This window comes from Hyposmocoma kahamanoa, unplaced genomic scaffold (genome assembly GCF_003589595.1).
Source record: "Hyposmocoma kahamanoa isolate Upper Pololo Valley unplaced genomic scaffold, ASM358959v1 64, whole genome shotgun sequence".
Taxonomy (NCBI): domain Eukaryota; kingdom Metazoa; phylum Arthropoda; class Insecta; order Lepidoptera; family Cosmopterigidae; genus Hyposmocoma; species Hyposmocoma kahamanoa.
Window position 1 is genome coordinate 6742735 of NW_020653852.1, and position 12806 is coordinate 6755540.

The following is a 12806-nucleotide window of genomic DNA, read 5'->3' on the forward strand; positions in this document are numbered from 1 at the left end:
TTGTTAAGATTAGGTCTAAACAATTTTGGAACTCGTGAAACAAAAAATTATGAATGTGACCTTTCTTTTGTTCCTTCAATAAATTACGATAGAAAATACACCATATAAATAAATGCCTCACTGTATGATAACGTAAAAATGTATTTTCTTAGAAATAAGACTACGAACGAGACACGTAATAACGCGCTGATATACACGTCTCCTAGGAAGGATTTGGAAGGGTCTTAAGCTTCACAAAATAGGAAAATACCTACTTACTCGTAAATTCGCCGTTATTGTTACCCAGAATTCCTTACGAATGTTCGCACAATAGAATTTAGACCTCTATGTTCCCCTTATTAGGGCCGTGAACGTGAAAAGTTTGTAATAATATCATAACTTGTGCCGTTTACATAAAATTTTGTTAGTTTTCTTATAAGTAGCGCACTTTGGGAGTCGACATCTCGGATTCCGAGTGCTTTAGTCCACAATTTGTGATGTCGTTAAGTGTGTGCGTGAGGGAGACGGCGTAATATCATCGCTTGCCTCTGGCGAGGCGGTTGAATGTAAATGGCTCTATTTGCGTGCGCTGAGAGTAAACTCTCAGTGGGTTTATGCGAGCCTGGTACTTCGGTTGCAGTAACAAGTGTGGCGGTGGTCAACAGTGGATCACTATCGGTTTAATTCTACCAAAATTGTTCTGATACACTACTATAAAATAATCATTTGGTGTTATTTTGTTCTGTCAAATTATTTGTAGTTGTCGAATTCTTAGGTTTTCGCGACTGTTACACATAGGAAATGTAATTATTTTTCCGGATTTAAATCGCGTATACTTGTTTTTTCAAGCAGACCGACGTTTCGGGCTCTTAACAGGTCCCATGGTCACGGTTGACTGCGGTGGTACAGTCATCAATCAGTTATGTCTAATATTAATGTAAACCACATTATTTTTTCACTATAGTTACAAAAGTTATCATAAAAAGACCAATAAACAACTCAGTCAACCCACGCAGAACAGTAATACAAAAATTTGCCAAAACTATTAAGAATATTAAGGATAACACAGACAAGACATCGTGTTATATTAGTCGAGCTTTGATAGTGCTGCGTATTAATTATTGTGATAGAGAAATCGTAATTTCCTTTGATCTAGGGTTGCTAGCTGCGTTGTTAACAATCGAAAATTAGACAGATAAATTACTTTTAAATACTCAGTAATTTGGCTCCTTACAAGAGATTTACATACTGTTTTTAAAATTCAAAGTACAATATTAAAAAAACTAAAACTACCACTGTGTTCTGAGAAAATTTTGCATTACATTTTTCGATTTGAGTTATTATATATGTAGTTAAGACGTAATTAAATAAAAAACGTATAATTCAATATAAAGAGCAATATAAAAATATATTATATCTCTCGAGTTCCTACGTATTTAAGTTTGCGGCTTATTGAATTATTATTTACTTGTTATTTGCCACATTGCCGCGAGTGCTTTCGGCATCGAAAATACTAGCAGTTATGTTAACTCGATACCACTTTAAGGGTTGTTCTTGCGTGCAGGCAATGGCAGTCTGTAGCGGCCACCTGCAGTTTGCTTGTTATTGTCAACCAATAACGTTTAAGGGCCATACTTTTATTGTAAATAAAGGTTTTCACAAAAAAGCGTCACCAAAAGAAGGGACAGGCTAGTTAGTTATAATCGCCATTTGCAAACAAAGTTGTTTGGGGATTGGGAAGGCTTGCTTTGCTTGTAGTATTTCTTTAAATTTCTGCAACTTGACAAGGATCCGAATGAAAGATATCTATCTACGAAACTAAGGTAGTAAACAACTGAAACCTGGTAGGTTGCGACATGATGTACAAAAGGACTACCACCATTTGCTATCTTTGAATTATCGTAATTTTATCTAGTGTATTTTTTTAAATAACGTATTTATCTTTATTTTTTGAGAGCTGAAACAACAGAGATTGATTGTTGATTGGAGTTGAAAAAATAGACTTCATTAGTGCTTAGAGTAAGTTACTAATAAAATTCACAAATGCATTTGTTATAAAGACTAGGTTGTGTTCGTCTTTGTTATTGCATGTGAACTATACTTATGTCTGCTCGGTCTTTAAAAGGAGCGATAACATCTTGTTCAATAGCTCAACTGAACTACTTGGGACTTCTACTAGCACTATAAGCACACTTTCCTAAGTATTTAAAGACACATTTTTGTATGGAATCGCTATTATTTAATTAACCTGACTAAGGCAACTGCGTTGTTCACAACGTCCAGTCGTGCATCTCACTGGAATATACTAAAAACAGTTAAAGGTCGATAATTGTCCCAAAACTCACCCAACGCGCGTATAACGCTTGTCATCTGAATCGGGCCTAAAATTTGTGTGGTGTTATTTGAACCGGTCCTCAGGTGAACGTTTAGTTAATAGTACCTATGTTTATTCAAATTACAACTGAAATTATCATAATAAGTGCTTATAATCCAAATGGTCTGATAAAATCTAACATCAGGTGGGAACATGGCCAAGCGATCATGTACGTAATAGTACTACATTAGAATAAATATATTTGGCGATCTCAGTGGTCAAGCGGTTAGCGTTGTGTGTACTAAATGAGGAGGTACCGGGCTCTATTCCCGAAGGACCAATTTGGGGAATGAACTTTTCTAAATTGGTTCTGGTCTAAATGTTCTGGGTAATGCCCCCAGAGTTAATTACGTTGTTCTGGTGCTCATAATCCAGGAATTCCATTGTTTGAGACCAGGGGGCCTACCATAACCTTTCCAAAAACAATCTTATTTCAATGTAAGCGTTAATTAATATTAATAATAATATATTACTCATATTCGTACCATGACGAACCTGTCAACCAAGTACCTAATGTATTATTGCAAAAGTGATTGAAAGAACGAATGATTTCTCAATATTGTCTATTCCTTACTAAAAATAGGAAAGAGATAACGCTATGTGAACTATATAATGCAATATCTTTCTTTTTGATGTTCCGAATCGTTTTATCGTGTTTAAGTTCCTTATGTTATTTACATTTAGAGAATTTTGACTATTAAGAAAAGAAAAGTATGTAATAATAAAATCTATTAAAATTACGTTGTTTTCAATAATTATTCCACATTTTCGTGAAGAAACATAAATAAAACAAGCTGAGTCTTGATAGTCACGTTGTAAATTCGGAACTATAGCCTAGTGTCAACTATTAATTTCGCCAAGGAGCATATAGATGGCGCTGTTATAATTTCACGAAATAAACATCGCGTATTTTTTTTAACGAATAATTATTTACTAAGTGCTAATAAATTAAAAAATAAGCAATATATTGAAGAGATATATGTAAATAAATAAGTTCAACTCAACTTTTAATCATTACAAATCAATATTAAGACAATAAAACTGAAAATAATATTGTTTCCATTGCATCCGTGTAACTATTTTAAGATTGTTAAATTTGATATAAGAGCAATATTACTTTAATGTTAAAGTCGCGTCGTAGTACGAAATGAGTGAATGAATAGTCACAAAGCTGCCAATAAAACATCATAGTTTTAACATTACAATAAGCTTACTTTAAACGCGTTATGGTACGAAAAGTCAATGTAAGGTTAAAGTAATATTGTTTTAAGAGGTTGTGTATTGATGTGGTTGTCTGGCACATTATTTTTTAATAATTATGGACTTATGTTCTAAATTCTTTATTGTTTTTTCAATGTTATCCGTTACGTCAGATTCATAAAGAAGTAGAAAACCACTCCGCATAAATCTTTTTACAATGTTCTTTACGCCACTTTTTTGATTATTGTCGTCTAAATTATTACCCGAGACTGCTTAAATTTCTTTAGAAAAACTTAATTAATTACCCTAAAGCTCTTAATTTACAGTCACCGAAAGAGATTTCTGAGAGTACAGTCAGGAGCACATCAAGTTTGACACTCTAGACCGTAGTTGTGGTCTTGACTCTGTATAATGTAATAAATTCGTTAATTTTCTGTACTCACAAGTTTGTTCCACAACCATCTTAATTTTATTTGCATAATATAGAGGTAAGATACAATAAAAGTTTAAATACTAGAAAGTAAAATTAGGATTTATGAATAAAATTGGGTCCCCGCGGCAAGGTGCCCAAGATGCTAGCAGCGTTCCCCCATTTGTATGGCCATGCTAATGCATTGGGCAACCCGGTCCTTGGGTTTCCCAGACAGTCTATTAATTTTTTGGATAAATTTTTGTACAGATATAAAGTAAAGAATGTAAAATTGAAAGTAAAAAATTTAAATAATCAAAGTCTCAAACGGCGTTGAAAACCGAAAAAACCCAATATATCTTTGTATTATATTCTTATATTCTATAACAGATACGTAGAAGAATTTCGTCGACCTGTAGCTTAGTTGGTACAGCGACGCCGTACCGTAGGACAGCGTAGTCATGTAGGTTCAAGTCCAGTCTGTATGGCTAGCCGACAAGGTGCGACATGAAATGCGAAATATCTATGTGACAATAGGAGTATCTAGCGTTTTATGTCGTTTTCGTGCTAGTCGTGCTAGTCCTACTGTTCGAAGGAATTTTTCTTTGTGTTCTATCTTTGAATTTAATTTTTAACCGACTTCAAAAATGTAGAGGTTCTCAATTCGACTGAATGTTTTTTATTTTGTATGTATACGCGATAACTCCGCCATTTTTTGTTTGAAAAAGAGTACCTCAGTAGTGGTTCCATTTAAATTTGAATAAAATATTCGATCTCTAAGGGTAGTAAACTCGGGAATGAATGACATTTGAGGTCGGTTTTTTTTAGTACTCTGTACTGAGGTTAGGTTATACAAAAATATATGAATAACGTCGTGAAATTCAATAAAAAAAAATTAATACTGTATAATGTCTCATAAAATTTTCAAAACAAAGTCGATAGATAGATAGATAATACACTTTATTTCTCACACACAAAAAACAAAAACAGTACATAGACAACTTAAAATTAACGTGGGCAAAGGCGGCCTTATCGCCGAGAGCGATCTCCTTCAGACAACCTTTGAGGCAGAGGAGGACCGAACAAAGAGGGAGACCGTAGTGTGAAAGTATTTTTATTTTAAAAATAAAACAGTAATAAAAAACGTATATATGACTCATGCAACTTATAACTCGTTTATACAAGTCTACTTCGTTAAATGTTAATAGTTTTTTTTATAAATAATTTTGCTATATTAAGGAAAATTCTCAGTATATCACTCCATTATGGTGTGCTAAAATTGCTTTACATTATACGTTACCGTGAGCTTTTGTAATAAAAATTAATAATATTACATTATATTATACGTTATTACATTAATTTACATATTGCTTATTACACTTCGCATCAAAATAATTTCTCAATTGCAGTAATGAATTATATTTGTTATTGCATCAACGTTATTATATAAACATTAGACTTAATGCCTTTATTTTGTCGAAAGTGTTTTAATTTTTCGAATGGGAAAAGTGCTAAACGCCCAATGTACTTTAAAATGCACTAAATGTGCTTCAGGTCCCCAGTTTTGTACGAAAAAAATATTTTTCTATATACCCTATGTTCATATAATAATACAGGTGGAGTAAATCAAAGAGACATGAAAGGGAAGTAAGTACCTTTAAAACGAAGACGAACGAAGTACTTAAGGTAGCTAATTCTACTTATAGGAAACGTTCTTTTGTTTTTCTTAATATGAACTACATTCACAGAATTTTTGAAGTTTACCTGGACTGGGAATCGAACCAACTAAAAATGCATAAAAGTAAATTGTCATTATGTTATTGTACTAATGGATAGGATCAATCACTATCATCATCTCAGCCCGTTAACACCCAATGCTGGGTATAGACCTCCTTTCTTGCACGCCAGCTCAATCGGTACTGTGCGAGTCTCATCCACAATCTTTCGGCCACCCCGACAGTATCGTCCGACCATCTAGCAAGTGGTCTGTACATTTTGATGTACACGGGCCCTTAGAAAAATAATGTATGTACGTTTAAACAAATAAGATTTGGGTAATTTTCAGGTTTGTTTTCGCTACCTAATTTCGATGGAAATTTCGCTACCTAATTTTATTATTTAAGTATTCCAGTATATTATCGTGAAATATTAAATAATATTTCAGGATACTAATATTGAACATTAAGTAATACTTAATAATAATATTCTAAAATATTTAAATACTAAAAATTGCCACCGAAATTAGGTAGATAAGACTATCCTGAAAATTACCCACTTCCGTTTGTGTGATGCATGTTTCTGGAAAATAAAATTAAGAAGAAAACCTCTAAGATCGACTCAATCGGCAAATGTATATAGAATGTTGTGCAAAAGTTCTGTAATTAGAATAATATGATTTATTCGAATCGTTCTTAAAACGATCATAGGCACAAGCTAAACAAAACTATAATTATGTTAGAACAGCGAAGCATAAGCAAATCGTTTTTGCGGTTTAACACCGCAAATCTGCGAGTTTTCATGCTCCAAGATCATTCATTCACATATTTTGAGATTTAGGTCGCGGTTATGAAAATATTATCGTACGCAAGTGCTCTTTATGCGCACGCCGTGGGGGAAACTCAGTCGAGATACTCATTTTTTATCTCGCTAAGACGTTTATTTTTAAGAGAATCGAGCGAGAAACTCAAATGTTTTCACGGTTTTGAGATTATCTTCGTCTTTATAGTCTTTAAAAGACTCGGGCATTTTATTGACGTTAACAGTCTTTAATAAAAGGCCTTTTATCTTTAGAGGTGACTTTATAAATAAAATGCTATGTAATGATTACAATTCCTTTATATTTGGATTTTTGTGCGAACAGTATCTAATTGTAGCTCTTTGTTTGTTTCAGGAGACGGCCGAAGTATGCGTTGGTACTTCGGTGGGGACGATTACGGAGCCGGACTGTCTGGGGCCCTGCGAGCCTGGTACATCGGTCACGCTGGAGGGCATCGTGTGGCACGAAACGGAAGGTGGTGAGTTGTTACTAGCGCACGCCGCACCGTAGCGCGCTTCTCATTCCACCTCACGCTTTATGCACGCCTGGTACATAGTGAACGCCCTGCGAGCCACGAATGCCGGTGCCCGAGCGTGTTATGCTAAAAATTTTGAAATACAATTTCAATTACCCTCGCAGATGAAAAATCGGATTTCAAATGGTGGACTTTACTTATTAATCTTGCTCGAAAATCCATAAAACAGACGTGTAATAAACGGTCTACCATTTTAAATTTCGCTTTTTGTCTGTCGGATTATACGGCAAAATAGCTCGCATATTTTATTTATGATTCCTGTTTGAAGTTCAAAGGATGGAAGAATTATACCGATGGAAATTGAACATGCATAACACGCGGCGGCCTATTTTATAAACATGACAGGTGCAAATTTATCGACGACAGTCAGTTCAGTAACAATTTAATTCAATTTCCTGAGTCACTATTGTTAGTTGCCCAGCCGTCGATGGTACACATTATGTTTATAGAATACCAAGGCATTTTATTCACTCTTTTTTGTTTCTTTATACTATTTTTTTTGCAGCAAATAATCTCTTAACTTTCTACTCCCTGGACTATTAACTTTAACACGTCGTTTTACAAAACTGAAAAAGTTTTCGCTTGAAGTGTGATAATTAGACATTAAATTAAGGGACCTAAAGTTACAACAATTGCGTCATTATTTAAGTTGCACAAAAAATTACATGTTTAAATTTGAGAAAACAGATGTAACGTATATAACGAGAGTCGTACATATTTGTAAGAAAAATTCCTTCTCCGTGTAACTTTCCTTTTGCTTTTGCGTGCTCCTAACAATTTGTACTTGAATAAATTAAATAAGCGGCGAACCGCTTTGAGATGTATAAAATTTACAAGTAAAATTATGGCTTTCGAAGAATTAATTGTACCGATGTAAATGGCGGATGCTTTGCTTTGATTTCCTTAGCGGAAAAGATGTAATTAGATAACAAATTTCTACGTTAAAAATCTTAATAATAGTCAACAGAAATTGCTCATCTGATTAAATTTGTCAGGTGACAATCATATCTTACAAAGTACCTAACGAAAATGTTCTACAATCATGAACATCGTGCGCTGAGGCTATAAAAACGTTAGAGTAGTTAGCGAATTTAATCGATCATAACGTATTAAATATCCTTGAGAACACTATAAATACGATGTTAATCATTTAAACCTTCATAAAGATAAAACTGAACGAACGTTTTAATAAGCACCTGTCGTCTTTTAACCTTTTAGTTGTTTAATGGCAATCATAATCAGGTCTCCTTCAAAGTTTAAAATTAAGCTTGCTATTTTTATGACAATGTTCACGATTCGCATAAAGCTGTAGCCAATTAGGCGTAGGTAAATATCGCGCGCTATTAACGGCAGATAATGTAGTGGAATATTAATAATCCCCCTCGAAAGCTTCACGTTTATCATGTTTGTCTGCTAGCCCGACTGAATGAACCCCTTTGTTAAGTATGTATTCGTCATTGATCATTTCCATATTTTACATATTCAAAAGCAAATAATTTAACTATAATTCCACTTGTTCGCGTGGTTCAGAACAATGATTGAAAGTGTAATTTGCAATGGAAATTACCTATCAATATTGGAGGGTTAGCAATGGATCCCTCCCAAACAGCTTTATTAATGAGGGTTACATTTAATGGCTGTCCATAAGATGCGGTCGTCCGTCATTACCAAGAAAAATAAAACAGAACACAATGTAATACGAGAGCACACGTTCCGACCGCCATTAGAGAGACCCAGGAACACAATGCCGCTCCCCCCGGCGCTGTCCGTAATTATTATAAAACACGATAATAAATCACCATCTGCTCGCTTCTGTTGCCACTTTCCAAATTTATCCGGCCGTTGGGCGCGGGAAAGGGGGCGCAGGGGAGGCGGCCCCGCCTGGCGGGAGAGGCAATTCACGCCCTTCCTCTTGAAGCTTATTTATTTTCGGCTAATGGCGCCGAGGAGCTTACGGAAATTAAATACTGTTTACTGTGCGACTCCGACCGCGTTATAATTTTATCACGGCCTCGTGTAATCCGACGTTTATGAAGTTTCGTTTACTTATACGGCGGGCAGCTCCTGAATTAATTCCAACCAGTTTAAACGTAAACGGGCGCAGATGCTCGCATCGGCCGACGCTCAAAATTGTACTCGAGACTGGTTTACGGCGTTCGATGCAAGTTCACAATTAAGTGCGAGACGCGGCCTGCGTTCCATTCCACTAATTAGCGGACATTTATTATTGCTGCGTATCAAATTTTACGTTTCTTTTATTACCTCATTATCATTAATAAAGTCGACAAGCTCTGTTAGCAATTTCGGCATTAATAATTCTAACGGTGGAACGAGTCGCGTTCGGGAGTTTGGTGTGCCAACAAGCCGGTGGGATGTAAATGAAATGTTGGGGTTTTGTTTGTCCTAGTGATGGTGTGGAAAACAATGGGCAAGGCTGATTAGAGCTTTGTGTGAGGACGGTGCGGTGCGGCGCAGTGGCGTCCACCCACTCGGCCATAACTTCGCCCGTTTAGTCAACAAAAACGCTTCACACAATAAACAGACTGTCTGTCTGAGAAAACAGAAAGCAAAGCTTGAATTATCCCGCTTAAAAGGACCTTTTGTTAATGTAGTTGTGTAATTTACACGTTAACAATAATTGTCGTCATCTACCCATTATTTTAGAGCGAGAACGGGTCTCTTTTATGGAGAGACGTTAGGCCAGACATCACGTGTTAACCAATCTGAATCTGTTAAGAGTTCGTCCAGTGAAATACTGCTACCTTACCTGTTATGTGAGCATTACTGTGTTCCGGTTTTAAACGGTAAAGATGGAACACATGGGACTTGTCAATTTGTGTCTCAGGGTGAAGGGCGCAGCGGCAGTGTCCCTCAGATCTTAGTAGCACTGCAACTGTCGTAGACAGGCGTATCGCTTACCACCAGGCGCACGACTTGTTCATCCCGTCCAGTCCCTTGATATTATATAAAAGAAAACCTGCAACAGATTTCATCACGGTGTTTTACTTTACCGGGAGCTGTGAATGACTGTCTTAAGAAGGGAATGGTAAACTGTAGAAGAATAAGAGCGACGCTGTGAAACACTACGCCCTCCCTCGTCTGTGACTACGCCATACTGCGGAGCAACAGACCTTTCCATGTCCTATCACTATTGTCTGATGGCGGCACGTCAGATGGCTACTTGTATTCGCTATTGGGTGTTTGATGTACTTGAAAAAAATGTTTGATGTACACAGAAAAAAAGGAATTCTATTGATAAGAAAAAGCAATTTCTCAAAATATTTGCTCATTCTGAAAGAATATTTATTAAAAGTAATAAAATATTGTCCTTACAAAAGCTTATCTTTTTCTAATACAATTTTACTTTTAACTTTATTCTAACTTTTAGACAAATACATTCACTTTAAGATCAACTAATTGGACATTGCTTACATCAAGAAATTTCTACCTCTTATATCAAATTTAAATAATCTTAAATTGTTTCAAGATTTCTTGGGTGTATTTTAAGAAAATATATTCTTAGACAAAAAAAGAAGTATTTTGCTATTCAGATGAATATTCTAAATTCTAGAGTATTTTTTTTAAAGCAACATTTCGTTGCGTTTTCATAGTCAATGTTGTCGCCGTGACATGTCGCCGAATGGCGTACGCGGTAACGATTACTTTTACTTGTGCTTGTAGGTAATCATCAAAATAATTTTTTTTTCAAAAAAACAATACGTAATATCTCTTTGTAGTTTGTTAGTGTGTTCTTTGTAGTCATAATTTAAGAAATTTAGTTTCAGCATGAAATCAAACTACATTTGTCTTGTAATAAGCACAACTTTAACATGCAATTAGTTTCATCGCGCCACTGCTAGATGGCATTAGTTGTACTTTGAAACGCACTGTCGTTTTGTTGACTTCAATAGTATAAGTCATCTCATATGTTTTGAATTGTTAACGCTTTCTACCGCTGTAGCATTTATATGGCACTGAACGGCACTTAAGTATTTGAGACGTTTCCATCCTATGTCTGCTACTTTAAGGTTTGACACTGAACTGTGTGCTTTCACGCCAGTGAGGCCAGTGAGACCATACGGTTGGGTCCATAACCCTGTAAATTTACTATTTTTGATAATATACGCCTTTCTATACTGAAGTCCGCGTCTCAATTCGTCGTACTACGCAACCCCTTCGTGGGCCAGCGCTACACACTTAAATATAGAAAACATAAATCTGCAGTAAAATAAAAGTACCTCTCAATTTTTCATTCTTTTTTTTTTCAAGTCAAAATCAGAAATTTCTAATAACTAATAAATATTTTGTTTAATCTAGAGTAGCTTTATGACTTAAGTAAATTAATTTGCTCTTGGATGAAATGTTTCTGTCTTGTAACTAAAATACGCTTTTGAGACGTTTTTTTTTACTATTATCAAGTAATTATTATCTAGCGTCTATAGGGAGAGGATGGTTTTGTTGGATTTAATAAATTTGTCTTCATAAAAAGAATTTTGTCTTTTTCTAAGTAATCTGTTTTTACCTTGTACAGACTAACGTACAGACACTGATAAATTTGACCGATGAAATAATGATATGACCATAGTGTGAACCACGGAAGAAAAAAAAACAATGAAGTGCCGTAAGCCTCGATTACTATCAGAACCGATGTCGTGGCGACAAATTTAGAATATGTATTCTTAATTTGAAACACTACAAAATCTTGATATTGACTCATTGACTTACAAATAAATGGACGACGGGTCTAATACAAAAACCACGAAAAAAATGTCCCAAGTCAACCTATTCGAAATTTAAATTGTAATGTCATCGCAGTATCGCGCTGTTAGTAGACCAAATGAAGACTAAAGCGGAGTGTCGCGCTCTGTATACGATTTTAGCGCCTTACAAGTGCGGACACTTTTTAGCGCGGACCCGACGTCCATATAATTGTAAGTCAATGTATTGACTAGTCGTAGTTTCAAATTTGAAAAGAAATGACATATTCTGGATTGTTAATGTTGACATATCGTTGAAAGTTCAATACATCTATACCTATTATTACAAGTCACGACATTTTGATATTATATTGAATTTTCAATCAATGTGCTGCCATCTAGCGGCAATTGCTGAACGACGACGAATTGGAGTTACTAATTTACTTCTACAAAAAAGAAGCGAACTTATTGCAGGGGTATAAGCTTTACCTACTTTCGTTTCTTGTACTAGCACTCCAAAACAACACAATATTTCACGCCACTTTTCTAGGATTTTAGAGAATTTGCACGAAAGAATGACACAACCATACCATACAAAGTGAAAATGGTGTACTGAGCTCAGATAGGTCTTTTGAGACCTATAGTTGACACGCGTCAGACATTAACTAACCTCTTCTACTGTATATATTGTTGTATTGTGTGGACGGTTTACTTGCGTGTCTGCTTATTGACTCCTTTGATGTGTGTTGAAAAACCGACCAGCCCGCGGTAACTCGAGTTTGGTGTTTACTGTATTTGTCGAATGCTTATTCGACAACAACGCAAATACTTTGTCACACATGCTATCTACACATGGTGATAGTTTCCCAAATATATCAAATACGCAAATACAAATAGTCATGTGAAGTGCCACCATGATACTAAACTCCACGTATAATGTAGTTTATTATATTTATTTGTTAATGTGTTAATGAACATTTAAATGCTATTATTGTCAATAATAATTCAAAATGTATGTACGTATAGAAATTAAACTATTCTAGAATCGAGAATTTGATTAAAAACTGTAATCTCTA

At 35.2% G+C, this 12806-nt stretch overlaps 1 protein-coding gene across 2 annotated transcripts in view; it reads left to right on the forward strand.

Moving 5' to 3' along the window:
* Nucleotides 1–12806, forward strand: part of LOC113231140 (zinc finger protein 608-like) — a 131446-nt gene that overhangs the window by 94815 nt on the left and 23825 nt on the right. For both annotated transcript variants that reach the window (XM_026465330.1, XM_026465329.1), the window contains exon 2: nt 6853–6976. In XM_026465330.1, coding sequence (XP_026321115.1) covers nt 6853–6976 — 124 coding nt within the window. The remainder of the gene's footprint in view (nt 1–6852; nt 6977–12806) is intronic.